At 40.7% G+C, this 20613-nt stretch overlaps 1 protein-coding gene across 14 annotated transcripts in view; it reads right to left on the bottom strand.

Moving 5' to 3' along the window:
- Positions 1–1550: 1550 nt before the first annotated feature.
- Positions 1551–20613, bottom strand: part of CTNND1 (catenin delta 1) — a 52181-nt gene continuing 33118 nt past the window's right edge. For 8 of the 14 annotated variants that reach the window (XM_045577842.1, XM_036426609.2, XM_036426612.2 and 5 more), the window contains 16 exons: positions 19499–20034; positions 15368–15831; positions 14082–14265; positions 13117–13234; positions 12251–12404; positions 11806–11823; positions 11275–11343; positions 10109–10236; positions 9860–10010; positions 8389–8581; positions 7938–8052; positions 7329–7416; positions 5687–5749; positions 4724–4827; positions 3984–4070; positions 1551–3707 (listed from right to left, as the gene is read on the bottom strand). In XM_045577842.1, the coding sequence (XP_045433798.1) occupies positions 3696–3707; positions 3984–4070; positions 4724–4827; positions 5687–5749; positions 7329–7416; positions 7938–8052; positions 8389–8581; positions 9860–10010; positions 10109–10236; positions 11275–11343; positions 11806–11823; positions 12251–12404; positions 13117–13234; positions 14082–14265; positions 15368–15831; positions 19499–20034 (2484 nt within the window). In that variant the 3' untranslated portion in view covers positions 1551–3695. The remainder of the gene's footprint in view (positions 3708–3983; positions 4071–4723; positions 4828–5686; positions 5750–7328; positions 7417–7937; positions 8053–8388; positions 8582–9859; positions 10011–10108; positions 10237–11274; positions 11344–11805; positions 11824–12250; positions 12405–13116; positions 13235–14081; positions 14266–15367; positions 15832–19498; positions 20035–20613) is intronic. The other 6 variants (XM_036426605.2, XM_036426614.2, XM_036426613.2 and 3 more) reach the window with 4 other exon arrangements.

The following is a 20613-nucleotide window of genomic DNA, read 5'->3' as shown; positions in this document are numbered from 1 at the left end:
CTAGAATTCTGCCTTACTTGGTCATCACCGCACACCACTACCAATGGAGTTGGAGCTAGTCATGCTGGATTCCAGGTAGAGGCTGGAACCTTAAGCAAGTCACCAGATCAGTGTCTCAAGTTGTAACTAACCACACACATTAGAATAAACCAGGTGACTTATAAGATTTTAGAATCCTGCCCTAGCCGGTTTGGCTCAATGGATACAGCATCAGCTGTCAGAAAGTACGTCACAACAAAAAGCATTACAGTTGGTTTTACAAACATGTTCACCATAAAATAAAAGCCTCATTAAGGCAGAAGAGTGGTTGAGCATAACCTATAACCTCTTCCAGAAAAACTGGCATCTTCTCTATGTTAGGCATTGTTGTGGATGCTTGTCTCTAAAATCTAACATCCACAACAATGCCTGGCATATAGAAGATGCTCAGTAAATATTTGTTGAATAAAACAAATGAACCAACCAAGGGAAAGGGGAGAAGAGTAAGGTTTATATATAGCTGAATTTCTGTGGGTAATAAAAAATATGATAGAAATAAAGTCCACTCTATTCACCAGCAACTAGGTATTTATATAGGTTAAAACAAACAAAAAACCACTATCTTAGGTATGGATACCAAACCGTTTTGGAAAGCAAACTCTTAATAGTTTTTTTGGTTTTGTGCTTCATCCTTATAACCTAAAACCAAACTATCAAACTTTAAATGGTATCAGTTATAATGCTTACATTTCCTAGCCCAAGAAAGTTTTCATACCCAAGACCTATTCAACATAACTAAGACATGACCATCATCAGAAGCAGCTGTATTTTTTTTTTAATCTAAAGATTGGGCATACAGAGACATTTTACATAAATCCTCATCTTTTTATTATAAAACAGGAAATATGGACTCCAGAAAAAATGTCTTTCCACATGTCTTAATCCCTGATCACTGCAGTAAAGACAATCCCTGGTAATCCAACAAGTATTTGCTACCCACGCACATATTTGGTAGGACACAAAGGAAGCCACAGGCCTGTCTGTCTTCTTACTAAAGGGTTACAGATAGCCAGAGAAGCAACAGTATGGCCCAGTTCTTATTATTTCTAAACCTAAGCCTTTTAATCCTATATTTTAATAATTATTAAAAGGTTAGTGGAGTTGGTAGCTTCTAATCTTCTACCCATAAATGTTAAGTTTGAGAGGGCCTTGTATTGCAATGGGATTTATTAAAAGTTGGTTTTGTCAATGTTGAGAAAAAAAGAAATCCTGTAACTAAGGAAGTCATTAACACTTTATACTTCACTTTCCTATCTCTAAATTAGCAATAAGCTTCTCAGGCTCGACTTAGTCACATTTAATTTTTACGAATCTTCAGAGGGAAAATGTTTCATATACAATTAAAAAATAATACTGCTTGATAAAGTTGAGATTGAGCTCAAAACAAACCCATACTGGTACAACCCCCCTCTTGGTGCTCTGGAGAGAAAAAGCAGCACACACACCAATACATAAGAAAGTAAGATGAAAGGGAGCTTGAAGTGAAGAAATGAAACAGACTCCCCCACATACACACTTTAAAAACTTTATTTATATAAAAAAAACTCATTTGTTTTAAAAGCATTAACAAGAAAAAGAAAAACAGAAAAGGTATGGAGCAGAAGACATGCCCCTTAGTAGTGTTCGGTGGGAAGGTGCAATTTTTGGTTCTCTGGAATTGTATGTTTAGTGTTTCTATAAAGGGGGGGGGGGGGGGGGGGGAGACAGTTAAAGGTCCCCAAAAGCCCATGGCTGTTCTATTACCCACACCCCACCAATAAAAAGAGCACCAGCAAAAGAGCAGAGAGGACAAAGGAAACCAAGAGTAGGTCAGGTCAAAGAACTGTGCAGTATGCTCTTAGGGTCAAAGAAGGAAAAGACTCCTTTTGCCAGAAAAGGAGTGGGAAGAAATGGGAAGACAGAAAAGGGGAAAAAAGGGATTTTAATGCATAGAGGAAGGGGAAGAGGCCAATGGGTTGTGCATTTTTCTCCTACCCCATACTCTCCATATATAAGGGAAGGGGAGAAAGATGGATGAATTATTTCCAGTTTGCACTGAACATAGCTTTTAGATTAAGGGGAGGAGTTAAAGGCAAGTAAGGAAAAGGATTTTAAAAGAAGGGGGGGGAAAATCAACCAGCATAGCAGCTGATTCCTCTAGCCCAAACAGCTAATATACACTAAACTGAAATGAGGAGGTATCTTGGGGTGAAGGGCAGTCATGAATTCCCTGAAACCCCTTCAGAGATTATGGTATACTCTAGACAACTAAGGAATAAGAGTAATACCACTAACTCCTTCTACCAACCTCATTTTGTTATCATTAGAGCAGGATTTTTGCAAAATCCCAACTATATACTGTTGAGCAAAAAGCTTGCTATGGCTGAAATTAGAGGGTACACCAATTCCCACTGGAGGATCTGAGGGTCCCTAGGTCACCTCTCCTCTTCTTTCTATTTAGGGCCAATAGTGGATAAAAATCAACAAAATAGAATTTGCAAAATCATGAGAAAAGAAACTGCAGAGGCAAAGAAAGGCACATGGAAGGGAAGGAGGAGGTGCATCCCAGGCCAAAGGCACAAAAAAGAGGCAAAGCCAGGGTCCACCCCCACCTTTTAGGGTAAAGGGGGCAGAAATATGTACATCAAGTCCTTTAGTCAACTAACCAATCCAGGGAGTAGGCAGGAAGGGCAGGGCTATCTGGGTGGGAAAAGGAGAATAGGGCAGGGGGAAGCCAGCTTTGAAGCTTCCTGCCAGTTTCAGACTGATTCATGTACATCCCTACTATCTGCTCCTAGAGGTTCCTTCTCCTCCCCAGAAGACCCCTTTCTGCTCCTTCTCACCCAAAACGTCTTCCTGGACACATTCTCCTCTTTCTACAGCCTCTTGCAAATGGCAAAGCCAAGTTAGCAGATATTATCATAGGATGCGAGAGGATGGCTAGGATGGCCTCGCTAAGGGGCGGCAGCAGCATCCCCCGGTTGGCACGAGGCTTGGAGAAGAGATGGAGTCTGTAAGTCGTTGATGGTCCCTGCACTGGAGATGAGGAGAGCCCGGTTTCTTAATCTCAGTCCTAGGAGACCTTCCTTACTCAAGGGCCCTTGCCAGATGATATGTGCCAATGTTGCCAGCCTTCTTTGCTTCAAAAATAGTCATTAGGAATAAGGAAGAGCTCACACTTCCCATAAAAAAAAAAACAAAAGCAAAAACAAAAAGTCCCTTCCCCACCAGGAAAAAAAAATCTCTATTAAGAATCATCGGTTTATCAGATTGCTGTATAATGCATATGTAGCATGTGACTTCCAATTCTTCCACAGCTTCCAACGAAGACTCCCACTCTCTCTCACTCTCTCTCTCTCCCTCCGCAGAGGCCAAGAGTTCCAGAGAGAGCTGGCCTCAAAAGAGCTAATCTGCAGCAGTTCTCAAGATATGCATACAACTGAGTCAGGGTTCTTGGGAGCAACTGGAGAGGATCTGGGGTGGGAGGAGGAACAATTAAGCTTCATTGGAAGAAGGAGCTGATGGAAAGAAGGCAGCCACGTAGGGCTATTTGGACAGGCAGCCTGGCGGTTGGCACAATAGTCCAGCGAAGAAAGGGGAAAATCATCAGTCCATTTCACCACCAAAAAAATAAAAGTACATATATTATATGCCCAGATGTAGCGGAGATCGTGATGCTAAATCTTCTGCTGTAAGAAAAAAAGAGAAGGAAATGTTAATAGGGTTGGGAGTAAGAACCAAAAGTCAGTTGACAAATCTGGAAGGAGGAAAGTAGCACATAATGGAGAATCAGATCACCAACAGCCTGCCCCAGCCTCTTAGGCAATAATCACAGAAAAGCACCCCAAGCACCATGTGGCTGAGACTAGTGTCTCTGGCCTGATCAGATCAGCATGATTGGCAAACCACTGGCACACAGGGCCTCCTGTCTCAGCGATGATCTTGGGGGTGGCTAGAGGACATACCATGGGGGGGAAAGACACTTGGTCCCCCTCCTCATCCAAAACCAACACATCCAATTCTTCCTCCAGAGATTCCTGTCCCTCGTCCTGCTGTGAACACATGCAATTTGTTAGTATGGGAATAAGGAAATAGGAACTGTGTGAGTATGTGCCAGATCTAGACCAGTGGTCGGCAAACTCATTAGTCAACAGAGCCAAATATCAACAGTACAACAACTGAAATTTCTTTGGGGAGAGCCAAATTTTTTAAACTTAAACTTCTTCTAATGCTACTTCTTCAAAACAGACTCGCCCAGGCCGAGTATTTTGTGTAAGAGCCACACTCAAGGGGCCAAAAAGCCGCATGTGGCTCGCGAGCTGCAGTTTGCCGCCCATGGATCTAGGGAAAATGCCCAAATCTGTAAACTCGAGCAAAACAGGGTAATAGTAAGAGAAGGGCAAGATTTCAAGAAAACACAGGTAGGGACAAAAAGAGAATGATGTTTATGAACAGATCAGTTAGTGTTAGTCATGTCAGTAACACATTTATAGTCTTCTTGCCCCCATCTCGATCGAACATCACAGCATAAAGGCCCAAGAAATCCTAATAGGAGTCAAAACTCCTACTTTTCCCAAAAGCCCCTACCAGAAGAGGATGCGGTCTTTTTTTTTTTTTTTTTTTTTTTTTTTTTCCCTGCTTCACAAACATGCAGGCTTCAAAACAGAATCAGCTGCAGAAGGACAACAGTACATAGAAAATTTACCATCAGGGGTGTTCCCTTCAATGGCTCCATTTCGCCTAGATCCCCGGATCGATCCAGTGTTCTATTGTGGTCCCCTCTCTCATTCATTGTAGGATAATTGTTATCTAAAGAAAGAAGCACACAGAAACATGATACCCCTCTCTAATGTATACTATATATTAAGCAGATTAAGTGTGAATTAGATGCCTCTGTTAGGAACTGAACTTTGCCAAATGCTCCAGAAAAGCATTAAGGTCTGGTGGTCCCTGACCTAAAAGAACTTGAATCTAATTGGGAAGACAATATATATGAAATATGCGGAGTATGAAATACAGGGTAGGCAAAAGTAGGTTTAGTTGTTGGTATGGAAAATATGCAGTAATTAATAAATAATAATATAAGAATAAACTCTGGGTATTATGTACTCACAAATGTAAACCTACTTTTGCCCCATTCTGTGTGCTAATAAAGCTAAACAGACAGACAGGTCTGTCTATAAGGAATGAGAGTGAGGTGTGCTGTCACAGTTAGTAAGGGCCTAACAAAGCAGATAGGATCTTTCAGTTAAGTTTTTGGGGATGAGAGAATTTAGAAAGGCAAATGGGAAGGACATTCCAGTAAGAGGTATTACATGAGCAAAATCAAGGAAGTATAGAGTGAAGAAATAGAAGAGCAAGTCAGACCAGGTGGGCTGAAAGACAGCACATGGAGGGAAGGAGCCCGGCATTAGACTATGAAAAAGCTGTAACAGTTTAGGTTGTAGGAACAGAGGATGTATATGATCATTATTTTTTTTTTAACTTCAAGCAAGTGAGAATGTGGAAGTAGATGGATCAAATTTCATTAAATTTCCAAATGGTAATGTCCAGTCAATGCTCTTCCAGAATGATAGTGATGGTGCTAGAAAACACTGCATAGTCAGATAGTACTCCTCAACACAACAAAATAATACTCTATATCCATAGGCGGGAATTAATCACCTACCTAATGATCTTGAGTTTGACCCCATGTTGCTCATCTGAATTTCTTCCCGATCAGGTTTCTTATCTAAATGAAGACAGAAAATTATTCAACTAAAAAAAACGGCCAAAACCGGTTTGGCTGAGTGGATAGAGCGTTGGCCTGCAGACTGAAAGGTCCCGGGTTCAATTCCGGTCAAGGGCATGTACCTTAGTTGCGGGCACATCCCTAGTAGGGGGTGTGCAAGAGGCAGTTAATCAATGATTCTCTCTCATCAATGTTTCTAACTCTCTATCCCTCTCTCTTCCTCTCTGTAAAAAAAAAAACAAAAAAAAAAACACACAAACTTTTCAAAATCGATACTCATCGTAAAAATTGCTCTCTAGCTGTCTTTCATCCCTCTCATCTAATTTTTACTGAGTATCCACTATGTGCCAGGCACTAGACAAAGCCCTCATGGGACTTAAAGCAATCCCATCCCAACAGATTCCTAATATAAAGACCCCTTCACTCTAAACCAGAATTTTTAAATTACTTGGTCTCAAGACCCCTTTACAGTTTTAAAAATTATGAGGATCCATGCCCAGCTGGTATGGCTCAGTGGTTGAGTGTTGACCTATGGACCAGGAAGTCATGGTTTGATTCCCAGTCAGGGCACATGCTCAGGTTGCAGGCTCAAACTCCTGTGGGGGGTGGGAAAGAGGCAGCCAATCAATGATGTTTCTCTCTCATAGATATTTCTTTCTATATACTATAGTTTTCCCTTCCTCTCTTTCTAAAAATAATCAATAAAAACAAAGAATATAAGAATTATAATAAATAAAATAAGAATATAATGGTTACAATATACACTTAAATGAAAAATTTGCTCATAAAACAAAAGGGTTTTTAAAACCTTTTAAGATATGACCCAAAGCCGAAACCGGTTTGGCTCAGTGGTAGAGCGTCGGTCTGCGGACTGAAGGGTCCCGGGTTCGATTCCGGTCAAGGGCATGTACCCGAGTTGTGGGCACATCCCCAGTGGGGGGGGGGGGGGGGGGGTGCAAGAGGCAGTTGGTCGATGTTTCTCTCTCATCGACGTTTCTAGCTCTCTATCTCTCTCCCTTCTTCTCTGTAAAAAATCAATAAAAATATATATATTAAAAAAAAAAAAAAAAAAAAGATATGACCCAAAATAGCAGTGGGTATCTCTAGGCAATAGAAATAAATGATTTTGTTGTTTTTCTGGTTGCCTGTTATTTTCTAATTTTACAACAGTAAACATGTATTACTTGATATTATATGGAAATATAAAAGGAAAAATTAATCATTTTGCAATATATCCATATATCAAATCATGTTGTACACCTTATATTTATACAATGTTGTGTGTCAATTATCTCTCAGATAGAGAAAACAGAGAGACTAGGGTTCATTTTCCAGTCACTTTAAGTCCACTTGCAAAGACAAGGGTCACACCTGGACTAACTACCTGTTTTGTTTTATTTTCGAATGATCAAACTTAACAGCTTATGTATTATAATACTTCTGAAATGAAGTATTATTACTCTCTATCAAAGACTAGCTCACTCAAAAAGAAATATATATCCTATTTCTTAGATAATAAGCCCACTAAAGAATAGCAGAGGAGGAATAAAAGCTGAGGGTATGCCCCTGGATACTGTACCTGGTTTCTGGTTCCGGTCAATAAGAGGAAGAGTGCTATCATCATATGAATGACTGCTCTGGCTTCGAGATGCATTGTTTAGATTCACCTGAAGGCAAACATAAAATGCAATAATGTCAGAGTATTCAATTTACCCACATCTTATTCCCTAATGGACACAGATCTTTAGGTTCCTATTCCCAAATACTACTCTTATAAGAAATAAGGGTTAAGTAAATACCTACATAGTGAAACAAACTAGGATATTATGTTTTCCTGAACAGAAGATTACAAAGATACCAAACACTTGTACTATCAGAAGACCTCGTCTGAGAAAATGGCAAACTCCATCAAAGGGCTGCTGCAGACTTGGGGAAAGTAAAAAAGGCCCCCATCCTTCATTGCCACTAGTATACACAGTACTCTGTGACATAGAGGAAAACCAGAGCTATTTTGGCAGCAAATGAACTGTCAGCACTCTTCACTTAGGGAAAGGAGCAAACCAAATGATTTCTTTACAACCAATGACCAGGGTCAAAAGTACACTCAATGTGATAGTGACAGAGAAGAAAAAGAAACCAAACATAAAGAAAAAAAGGTAAATGTCTCAGACCCTAAGAGTAAACCTACCTGAAAATCTGATTTCTTCCATCCTTCCTTTTCCAGTGGCTTCCGCAGTTCCTTATATCCCCAGATTGTCTGTAATACAAGTGCTGCTGCTCGAACTTCCTTTTCTGAGCGGTTCCTTTTGAGAAAAATAGCACCACATGGAATTTGGATGTAAGACAAGGAAGAAGCTAAGACCCTGTTCTCTCTAACATAATGTAACATATGAACATAAATGCCTAAACGGGTAAGATCAAGTCCTATATTCTGTCCCAAAGAGAGACATAAAAATATTTAATGGAAAAGTCTATTACTAATTTATGAATCAAGATGGAGAACAGAGTAATTAATACCACTTCACATTTTACAGTAATTAATGGAAAATAACCGTAGAAGCAAAAAGGAAACACTCCTTCCTAACAAATCCCCTATACACTTAAACTCTTCCAGTTGTAATTTTAAGTGTTAAGCTCACCCTGATTTGTTGATCAAGACCAGCTTTTCAATACCCTGTGTCTCTCGAAGCTTTTTGGCAGCCTCCAAGTTCTCAGCAATAACCTCGTTGATGGTGTTCAAAATAGAGACCACAGTGTCCTCAGAGAAATTCTGGGAAGAGCTCTGTTGCCCACCTGGCAGATTCTTTACCAAGTTGGGAATAGCATGTTTACCTACAGAAGTGAGACAAAGGAATGTGTGTTTGAAGAATGAGCCGAGTCAGGTGTGAGGAGCCTAACACTGCTCTTAACTGCAATGATCATATAAAGTATAGGTACTATCCCTATGAATCCATTGCATTCTCCTACAGGATTACCATATTAAAAGAGTCAAGGACCTAGAATAGCCATGAATTTATTTCCCTCACTATTTCTTTATTTACTCTTTCCTTTTTCAGTCACGTTGAAATAATATGAAATCTTATATAAAAAAATACTACACAGTCCTTTCAGATATTCTAATAAAACAGTATATTTAATATTATAATAGTTCAATAGAACATAATCATTATGAATTAAAAAAAACACAAATATCTGGACTCTGCCACTTATGAGGTATTTTAACTTTGAGCATACTATTTACTTTACCTGACCTGAAGTTTCCTTATCCTATTTAAAAAAAGAAAAGAAAAAAAAAGAACCTTTTCAAAGTGCTGACAATCAAATGAGAACACACGGAAGTGCTTAACAAGGCCTACTAACAAAATAAAGTGCTTAAAAATAATAGCTGTGGCCCTGGCTGGACGGTTCAGTTGGTTGGAGCACCATCCCATACACCAAAAGGTTGCAGGTTAGATCCCAGATTGGGCCACCAATCCATCGGGGAGGCAACCGATGGATGTTTCTTATGTCGATGTTTCTCTCTCTCTCCCTTCCTCTCTCTAAAACCAATAAATATATCTTGTGAAGAGGATTTAAAAATAATAGCTATTATTGTTCCATTTTTAGAGTCATCACTTCTTGTCTTTCTAAGAACCATTCAACTACAGTTGAACCCTGAACAACATGGGGTTTGAACTCAGCAGATCCACTTATATGCAGATTTTTTTAAATAAATATTATAAATGTATTTTCTCTTCCTTATGATTTCCTTAATAACATTTTCTTTTCTCCAGCTTACTTTGTGAGAATATAGTATATACGTAATACATATAACATATAAAACATGTGTTAATCAACTGTTTAGTATGTTATTGCTAAGGCATCCAGTCAAAAATAAGTTATTTAGTAGTTAAGCTTTTGGGGAGTCAAAAGATATATGTGGTTTTGACCGTGTGGGGCTGAGCACCCTGCGCTGTTCAAGGTCAACTGCATAAACCTTTGCTACCCTTGCATTCACAGACTATGAAGGATCCTTCCTCTCAATCATTTCAATAAATAAATTACTTAGCACCTGATGGATTAAAACACTGTACTAGATGCTGAGGGAATGGTTAACATCCTACTCCTTACCAATTAATTCTTTGTTGCGAGCATCCACGGCCAGATTTCTCAGAGCTCCAGATGCGGCTTTCACTACCCGCTCATGTTCATTGGTCAGGAGGTCAGCAATGGCAGAAAGAGCCTTTTCTTGACGCAGAGCAGAACGGATGTATCGACCATACTAAAAGTAGCATATGGAGGTGGGTGAGATTACAAAAGGATGCAAACTAGTTATCTAAGTGCTCCCACCTCCAAATGCATTTTCTAAAAGGTACTCACTGTCCAACGCCCAGCACACAAGTTCTGGATAGCCCCAGCTGAGGCTTCTAAGATGGCAGGAGTCTTGCTCTCCTTGAGGAGTGAGATGTATATCCGAACCACCTCTGGCTGAAATAAAAGCTCATAGCCTACACAAGAAAGGACAAGAAAGCAGAGGATACTAATTAGTACCTACAAACCAGGCTACGGCTGACTGAAGTCCAGCCTTTATTCTGTACTGATGGGTTTGTGCTCCTATACCATTAGGCTCCCTCACTCACCTACCCACCCAACAGCAAACTCAGGGGCTTGATTCCACATCTCCTTAAGAATAATTAATCATGATAAGAGCAGAACAGATATCAACTCATCATTTGCAACGTGTCTCTCCTCCTTCCTTGCCTCTTCTCTCCCCCAGTTTGGCAGCCGGCATGGGTAATTAGGGGATTCATTTGCTCATTGATAGCACTCAGGGTTAAAAATTCCTCATCTCAAATGAATTATTTCTAACTTGACCAAGTCATTCTTCCCACCTTTTCTGTGACTAAGTAAAAGGGCCAATTGTAGATTTAATGACATCTAAAAAATTTATATCCTGGAGAGCTGGGAATTCTGGATTCACTGTATGGATGAATGTAAAGATCCAAACTATCGCCGGGACCGGTTTGGCTCAATGGATAGAGCGTCGGCTTGGGGACTGAAGGGTCCCGGGTTCGATTACGGTCAAGGGCATGTACCTTGGTTGCGGGCATATCCCCAGTAAGGGGTGTGCAAGAGGCAGCTGATCGATGACTCTCTCTCATCGATGTTTCTAACTCTCTATCTCTCTCCCTTCCTCTCTGTATAAAATCAATAAAATATATTAAAAAAAAAAATCCAAACTATGATAAAAAGGCTTCTTATAATAAGTAATGTTTAAGACCCAGAAACTACTGTGGCTACATAAGGTACCCAAATTTCTAATCATCCAAATCTTATCCTACTCTCAATAATGTGAATAGTTGCCATAACAAGCAAGTTACTGCTATACTATAGTTTCCCAATACTTTATTCATCACTTTAAAACCATAAATCAGAAAAGACAGAATAGTAAGCATATTGCATAGTCTAGGGTTCGGCTACCAAATAGTTATCTGTGGAAAATGTTTATGAGACCTTTGGAAACTGAAAAGAAAAAAATAACTTACCTCGAGCAGGATTAGTTCTTTTAGGGAAATCCACTGTGTCATTTGCTGGAACTTCTGCAGGTTTTTTCCCTTTGGAAATTTAAAAAAAAAAAAAAAAGGAGGGGAGGGGAGGGAGAAATACAAAGTTTAAGAAAGGGAAGAGTCCACCTGGTGCATTTTTTTAATTATTATTCTTTAGTCAAAATCTTTGAATCAGAGATGCATTGAATGGGGGGGGGGAGGAATATCCAGGCCCCCAGCTTGTCCCAGCAGGGGGTTGTGCAGAAACAAGAACAGAAAATAGGCAGCAGAGAGGTAAGATAAGGATAACCACAGCTTTTGCTATTGTCCTGAGTTCTGGTAACTGGGACTGCTGCCCAGAAATAGCATGCCATGGGCCATTAGCTCAGATGAGCTAAACTCATTTCAGTGGTCTTCCTCAATTTTCCTACATGCATCCACAGGGAAGGGTTAGGCAAGGAAATACTAGGGAAGCTAAAACCAAAACATGCACATTAGAAGTAGATAAGCACCTTAAAAGATTCCACTCACCTCTGGAGAACCACTCATCTTCCAGTGTATCACCCAAGGTGGAAAGCAGAGGGTAGAAATGAAGGAGGAAAAATGCAGGAGAGAGATGTCAACAGAATTATGAGCAAATAAGCAGGAGAGCAGAGAAAAAGCATGGGAAACACAAAGGAGGAATGGAGAGAAGGCCCCAGATTAGCTAAATTCTCATCCTTCACTGCCCCAATGACTGATACTACCACCACCACCAACCACAACCACCACCACCACCACCACCACCACCACCACCACCACCACCACCTTCTTGAATATAGCACACAACACAGGGGAAGCAGCAGCACAGCACAAGGACATACTTGATGGGCCAGATCCTATACTGCTCAGCAAGTATTTTGCAACTAAAGTTAAAAGCATTCCTTCCTTTCCCGGTCCTACATTAAAGAGCAAGAAGGAAAGAGCTAAGACTAACCTTTGCCCTTCTTGGCCCCAAAGCAACTGGCAGCATGTGGCCCAGTATTGTTGGCAACACTGGGAGGTGCCTCTTGGTAACGTTCTGCCTGTGGAATCTCCCGATGAACTTGATACGACAAGTTCCGAAGAAGGCAAACACAGTTCTCCACAAGCTTGGGAATATATGAGAAAAGACTCGATGAGAAAAGATAATGCCTAATGACTTCCCATAATTCAGATATTACAATACTGATACAAAAAGCATAGTCCAATCCATCATCTCTAACAGCCTCTAAGTGCCCCAAGCATCTCAAAATCTTATAGCCCCTGGCTAATGGAATGACACATTTGGTGAATGGCACAAAACTTAGGGTCTTTTTCCTTAAGCTTTTTACTTTTTCCTACTTAGTAAAATGTACAACTCTACAAGTATGGCTAAAGAGCTTAAAGTACAGAGGTGAAGAAAATCCTAAAAAACAAGTTTCTCCTAAAGTGAATACCCATTTTAGGGAGTAGGGGCTGGTTTAGGTATCTAATATTATTTAAAAGCTTGGAATGAGCCGAAACCGGTTTGGCTCAGTGGTAGAGCATTGGTCTGCGGACTGAAAGGTCCCAGGTTCGATTCCAGTCAAAGGCTTGTACCTTGGTTGCGGGCACATCCCTAGTAGGGGGTGTGCAAGAGGCAGCTGGTAGATGTTTCTCTCTCGTTGACGTTTCTAGCTCTCTATCCCTCTCTCCTCCTCTCTGTAAAAAATCAATAAAATATATTTTTAAAAAATAAATAAATAAATAAATAAATAAATAAATAAAAGCTTGGAATGACAGGTCTGCATTTCATGTATCTCATGGTTGTTTTAAGTGGAATTCACTCAGCCATTAACTTACCTTGCTGTCTGAATCCTTCTGCCCAATCTCAGCCTGAACAATGAAAATGAGGGCATCCACTAAACCATCACATTCCCGAAGTTTCCGTCGAGCTTCACTCCTCTCTGAGCTGACATTCCTAAAGGGAAAAGGAGAGGTGACAAGATGATTCAAATCCAGAAATACTCCCCCTTAAAATCCCTCAACATCTACAAGTTTCCTCACTACCTTTTTTATAACAAATAATGAATATTCTATAATGGGTAAGGCACTGCGACTGAAATTAAGTAAGATAGTCTCTGCTTTCAGGACATTAAGAACCAGGCCAGAGGCAGGGGGCAGAGAGGGTGTCAATAAAGATGGAATAGATGCTTTTTGTATATACGTATAAATGAAGAAAGGAGCAGAGCACATAGGAGAATATCCCAAAGAGAGAAAGAACGTATTGTATCAATCTAGAATGTAAGAAGAAATCAGAAAAACCTTCAAAAAATAAAGGCACTTGAGTTTAGCATCAAATGAAATATAAGGAGAGAAGGGCACTACAAATAGGGAAAAAAAACAAAACAAAACAAAAACACAGATCTTCTTCACCCTACACCCCACCCTTCCAGGGCTCTGTATTCTTTTTGTTGCATTGATCACAACCTGACCTGAAATACAGATAATTGAAAGCAGAGGCACAAATGCAGGACTAGGTACCAAACATGTGGTAGGGACCGAACAAATGTTTACCAACTTAAATGAACAAAGTCAAAGAGGCACAGAAGCGAGGATATGTGGGAACAGCAAGTAACCAACATCATGGTTTATGAGGTATACAAGGAAGTAGCAACAAAGGTAGAAAGACAGGTTGGAGTCATAGCCTGCAATAGAGATAGAATGGAGGCAGAATGACAGGCTAAAGAATATGAACTTTCTTTTTAAGGGATTTTAAATTAGTCCTTAAAAATTCAGTCTTCATATTCTCAAAGCCCTTGTGTTACCTAAGGCAGCCAGCTGTGTTGGTAAGCACTGACTCCCACTCAATATGGCGTGGCTTACAATCTTCGTTAGGTTCCCGCTCCCAGCCAGAATGCGGAATGATCACTTCGTCTGTCAAGGCATGCAGGGCATGGTCCACAATCTCCATTTTGATTGAGTCATGGGATGAGAGATTCCACAGGGTTCCTGGCAGAGAGAACTCGTCAGACAGTTCTTCAGCACCCAAAATATGCTTGAAGAATGCCAAAGAGAATCCCCTATTCCATCATTTCGCAGTCTTCCCCAATGACTAAATACCTTGTAATGAATTTCAGTCAAGCTTTTGTTTGTGATCCACAGTAAGAAATGTATTTTTACATTATGGCTCAATACAAATACACATATCATAAAACAGTTTAATAAAACAATTCTTATTATAAGCAATGCTTACTAAAATATCTACACCAGAGTTTCTCAACAGCTAGATTTTGGGATCAGTTAATTCTTTGTTGTGGGGAGTTGCCTGTCCATTGTTAGATACTCAGCTGTATCTCTGGTCATTACTCATTAGCATTCTCCACTCCCATCCCACTACCAGTTATGACAATCAAAACTGTCTTCACACACTGCAATTGTCCTCTAAGGTGCAAGATTGCCCCCAATTGAAAGCCAACCATTATTGCAATTTCCTTCCTTCCTTTCTCTTGGAACACTGCCTGTGATCTACAAATTGTGTTCAATAGACACTAACAAATTACAACCCACAATCTGAAAAATCACTCTTCTAAAGAGAGGACCACAAGCTCAAATGCCTACACATGCCGGAAAGGTGGGTCAAAATAAACAGGTATTTAACAGAAATTTTAAGAACATGAACAAATGGCAATGATACTCAGCTTTAATGTTTATGCAACTCATGGCAGTAGTTGGTCAGAATAATAGAATGTGTTGGGAATTATTGCAAACTAGAGAACACATACCTCAATCAGCACAGACCAACTACTGTCAGATAGCAAAATAGATGCAATGATACCAAGCAGTTCTTACACATTGTTAACAAAAGCCAAGAATCTGGGAATTCTAAGTGAAATCTTCTGAATTTTAAACATTAGCAACAAATTATTTAAAATTTTTAAAACCCTGCATGAACCAAAACAAACCTGTGAGATGCATTTGACCCTAAGGCCATTAGTTCACAACCTTTAATTAAAAGTAAAAAGGACTGGAAATCCTTCTAGCACTCAGTATCTCCAGAGGTAACAGTTACCCTATTCTCGCAGTTTCCCTTAGATTTAAACCTACAGCTTACCAGTAATGACTTCCGTGAGGTCCACATCACGAGCCTTACGGAGCAACCGCACAAGGGCAGGAACACCATCACAGTTTTTTATGGCGATCTTGTTATCCTGGTCCCGCCCAAAAGAGATATTCTTGAGAGCCCCACAGGCTCCAAGGTGCACTTCCTTTTTGGGGTGGTCTAACAATCCCACCAGTACTGGGATGCCCTTGAGCTTCCGGACGTCAGTCTTCACCTTGTCATTGCGATAGCACAAATGTTGCAGGTAGGCAGCTGCATTGGACTTGACAGCATCCAAGCGGAATCCTAGCATGGCTATCACTTCCGGCAGCTCTGGCTGTCTCCAGTTGGGGGGTGGAGGCCCTCCCTTGCGCAGGCTATCCAAGCTTGCTAAACTTCCTCGTTCATGCTGGGCCAAAGGAGCCCAATAGTACTGGTCTGAGGGCACCTCCTCACCAATCATGTCTTCATAGCTCCTGCAGTGTTGGAAGAACCAAGAGGAAAAAGGGATATATCAAGCTGGTTTCCCGAGTGTTCCCATTACCTCCTCTTCTTCATGGTAGGAGTAACCCCAATTCTAGTACACTAGATCTTATCTCTACTTTGAATAATTATATATCGATCAATTTTTCTTAATGAAATAAAATAATAATTTTAAAGGCATCTTCAACTAGATTGAAACTATCTTTTTTTCCTGTGAAGTTAACAAGCATTCAGATACATTAATCACAAAACAAGATCCAAATGCTGCTTAGCAGTGAATGTTACCTGACAGCTTAACTTCTCTGGATAGACTGAAATAAAGTTTCAGACAGCAGTTAACCAAAGCAACTGACTCAACATCACAGTGAAGTCAGCAAACAATGCCTGAGAACACTTATTATAAGCCCATAACTAAATAGGAAATGAGACATTTACACACAGGAAATAGCTAGTGGGATCTGATTTGATTCCCATTCAGGGCACATATCCAACAGGTCACTGATTTGATTCCCATTCAGGGCACAAGTCCAGGTTGCAGGTTCAATCCCCAGTAGGGAACGTGGATGAGGCAGCTGATCAATGTTTCTCTCTCATCTGTTTCTATCTCCCTTCCCCTCTCTCTAAAATCAATAAAAACATTTAAAAAATTAAAAAAAAAGTACAGGGCTTCTTACATCATATGAGGATCTGATTATATATGAGATAGAAGTCTGAACATTAATTTTCACAGTTCATCCCAAGGTCACCTCTGTTATTCAATAAATGGGTTGGGCTGATTTCCAGCCCTCAAATTCTAAAGGCAATACCTCCAATTCTGTCAAAATAGAGACTACTGATCACTATCACATTTTAGATACCCAGTCACTAAGAAAAAGAACATAGACAAAGCAATTGAAGGTAGAGATTATTCTTCCTATTTCAGTACTAACAACAACCACTAGAGGGTGAGTCTGCCACACTATCATTTATTCATAACCACCAGGATGGAATAGACCCATTATCTGTTGAGCTCATCTCACACTCCCACAGGAGAAAGGAGAATCTATTGTGTGGAACTCTCCAAATTAGCACACTGTTTGTTCCACAAAACCACTCCCACTGTCACCAAACCCTCAAGGTTAGCCTAAGCAGAGGGCCTTATAGCTGTCAATATCAACAATAATTTAGATGAACAAAGCATTTAATAAAAAGCATTCATTTTTAATGTCATTGAAACAAAATGAACAGGTTATATAGCTAAATTTCTAGGATAGGCTACTAAACAGTATATTAGAAAGATTCCATTTCAGTAGGGGGAAAATAAAGTCAGAGTCTATTTACATGTATAGGAAAAAGAACTCAAAGGAAAAATGTACCAAAGTGTTAACAGTAAGTCTTTATTAGTGTAACAGTAAGTATTAGTGTGCTGTTTTTTCTCATTTTGGAATGAGCATGTTTAATTTTTATTATTATTTTAATATAAATAATTACAATAACCACGATTTTGGTCATTCAAGAAATAGGTCCTTCTTTACAAGCAGTGGATCATGACATTCTTTCCTTTGTTTTACCAATAACAAGGCTGTGTCCCGAGAGATTAAATGACTTGCTCGAGGCTACAGAGCCAGTGGCAAAGGTACAACTAGAACTAAAACCTTCTGGTTCACTGCTTTTTCCACTAATCATTATGCCTTACTGTTTTTGTTTGACCTTGTATTACTCTCCTAGGCCCGGAACAGGAAGTTACAAATGTTCTTTCTAGTCAAGCAGGTTTCCATTCCAAGTCCAATGCCACATTGGAACAAACCCAAGAACCAGGCCCAAAACCCTCTCTAAGTCAACTGTCACAACAAGGGACAGCAGAGAATGGCCTGGTCACCCACACCCACCTAGGTCCAATGGCTCTACTAATGAGGAAGTCAGAAAACATAGACTAGTCAGTAATCAGTAATCAGAAGGAGCCAACACCCTGGGCAGACTCCTTAGGTGATAGCTGTTAACAACCCTAGCTCCAGCTAAGGTCTGCTGCCCCACCCCCTACCCTCAGCCCACCCCCACACCCAAGAATAAAAGGTGAGTCACATGGGAGTTGGATTAGAAGTCCAAGTTACCTGAAAGGGGAGTGACTCTGGTTTAGATAATGGAGCCTATACCCCTGTAACCAAAGCTACCTAATATGAGGAAAGTGAGCACCAAGGCATTTTTTTAGAAGGTCATGACCTCATACAGAAATTCAGCAACAGCTGCGAGGCTATACTTACCATCAAGACATCTACAAATCTTCTCCCCTACTTCTTAATTCCTTTTAACTGGAAAACACTGTCTCTGATTTATTCTAAAGCAGGACTGGCAATTCATGGACCAAGCCTGTTCTTGTACAGCCCCAGAACTACAAACGGTGTTTACATTTAAAAGATTGTAAAAAGAACACCACCTCGACCAGCCATTATGGCTCAGTGGTTGAGTATTGACCTATGAACCAGGTAGTCAGTGGTCATGGTTCGATTCCCAGTCAGGGCACATGCCTGGATTGCGGGCTTGATCCCCAGTGTGGGGCATGCAGGAGGTAGCTGATCAATGATTCTCTCTCTTCCTCCCTCTCTGAAATCAATAAAAAAAAAATTTTTTTTTAAAGAGCACTACCACAATAACAATATACAACAAAAATTACATATGGCCTGCAAAGGTTCTTCACAGAAAAGGTTTGCCCCATTCTCAAACATTCTTTCAAGGCAAACCATCTACCAGTCCAAATATCAATCACTCCCTTTTTCACACCAAAGAATCCCCAGCGATGAGTAGGAAAGTCAGAGTAGACAGCTGCTTCTCAAAGTGTCAATAATGTACCATCCTCTAAGGATACTACCTCTGGTTTCACTTTATAAGCAACTATAAGAACCTACAGGGCTTTTGTGAGATCAAGATTTGTTTTTAAGCCGAAGCCAGTTTGGCTCGGAAAGGTCACAGGTTCGATTCTGGTCAAGGGCATGTACATTGGTTGCGAGCACATCCCCGGTAGGGGGTGTGCAGGAGGCAGCTGGTCGATGTTTCTCTCTCATCGACGTTTCTAGCTCTCTCTCTTTCCCTTCCTCTCTGTAAAAAATCAATAAAATATATTTAAAAAAAAAAAAAAAAAAAAGATGTTTTTAAGACTAAAACCACAACAGAAAAGGTTTTTATACCTGTCTATTCTGACCCTGAAAACCTAAAACACTTAACTCTGTTCATAATAACAAACCAGAAGCTCAGAAACAAGAACTAAAACCTTCTGGTTCACTGCTTTTTCCACTAATCATTATGCCTTACTGTTTTTGTTTGACCTTGTATTACTCTCCTAGGCCCAGGCACCAGGCTCCTTTGAATATTCCCTAGTCCCAGGCACCAGGCTCCTTTGTGGTGCTCCCTATCACCAAAGGGAGCCAGATGTTAGACTGAAATAACAGAAACTCTTGGCGAAAAGCAACAGCCACAGTTTAGGATATAGACCAATAATCATCACAAGCTGTTCTCTATCATTAGAATCTGTAACTTTTAAAAGAGGGGGGAAAAGCAAGTTGCTACTTATTTAAATCAGAAAAGGGAAGAACAGGGTGGACTTCCACAAGAAAAAAAAAAAGGAGACCATAAGGTAATAAGAAGGGAAAGAAAGAGCTATCTTTTCCTTCCCATTTTCTTGCTTACCTGAGGCGCCGGCGAGGGTCAGAGGGGGTGCCAGTCCGACGGGCAGTGCCATAATCAGACATCATGCCGTAATCCAGGTCATCGTAGCCCATGCTACGTTGGTCATCTTCTAGACCATAAGGCTCTGGATGAAAGCGATGCAAATCTACGCTGCTCCCACCTACCCGAACCTGGGGCTGTGGCCCATAGACATCCTGTCTACTAGGTGCCCGGTAACCTTCCATGCTGGGCCTATACCGTTCCTCAATGCGGGTCACCCGGGACAGACTGCCATAGTTGTCACTGCTAGGTGGATAACCATCTTCATAGTGGCGGCTATATCCATCAGGAGGGTAGTGGAAGTTCCTGGGAAGGGTAGCAGTGCCTGCCTGCCCCACATAGGGACCAGGTCCCCCATTGCCATTCTTACGGAAATCACGACCCAGTGTCTGGATATAGTTGTTAGAAACTGATGAAGGATCAACAGGCAGTCCGTCTGGTCCCATAGGGATTGGCTGTACTGTCCGAGTTGTCACAGTCTTTACTACTTTCTTGACCTTTAGGTAAGAAAAAAGAAAAATTAATGAAGTCCTGGCCAGCATAGCTCAGTATGTAGAAGCATCGACCCCTACACCAAGAGATCTCAGGTTGTGGGTTCGATCCCTGACCCAATCAGGGCAAATGCAGGAAACAACCAACCAGTGTTTCTCTCTCACATGGATGTTTCTGTTTCTTTTTTTTCTTTTTTCTTTTTTTTCTTTTTAATATATTTTTATTGATTTCAGAGAGGAAAGGAGTGGGAGAGACAAAAACATCAATGATGAAAGAGAACCACTGATCGGCTGCCTCCCGCACACCCACTACGGGGGATCGAGCCCGCAACCCATGCATACGCCCTTGATGGGAATCAAACCTGCAACCCTTCTGTCTGCAGGCCAATGCTCTATCCACTGAGCCAAGCCGGCCAGGGCTCACATGAATGTTTCTTTACCTCTTCTTCTTTCTTTCTCTCTCTCTCTCTCTCTCTCTCTCTCTCTCTCTCTCTCTCTCTCTCTCTCTCTCTCTCTCTCTCTCTCTCCCCACACACACACACAACCCCTCTCTCTTAAAAAAAAAAAAAAATCAATGAAAATGTC

The sequence above is a fragment of the Pipistrellus kuhlii genome, unplaced genomic scaffold (assembly GCF_014108245.1).
Source record: "Pipistrellus kuhlii isolate mPipKuh1 unplaced genomic scaffold, mPipKuh1.p scaffold_m20_p_9, whole genome shotgun sequence".
NCBI lineage: Eukaryota > Metazoa > Chordata > Mammalia > Chiroptera > Vespertilionidae > Pipistrellus > Pipistrellus kuhlii.
Note: the sequence above shows the minus strand (reverse complement) of the source record. Positions and strands in the feature narration are given on the sequence as shown.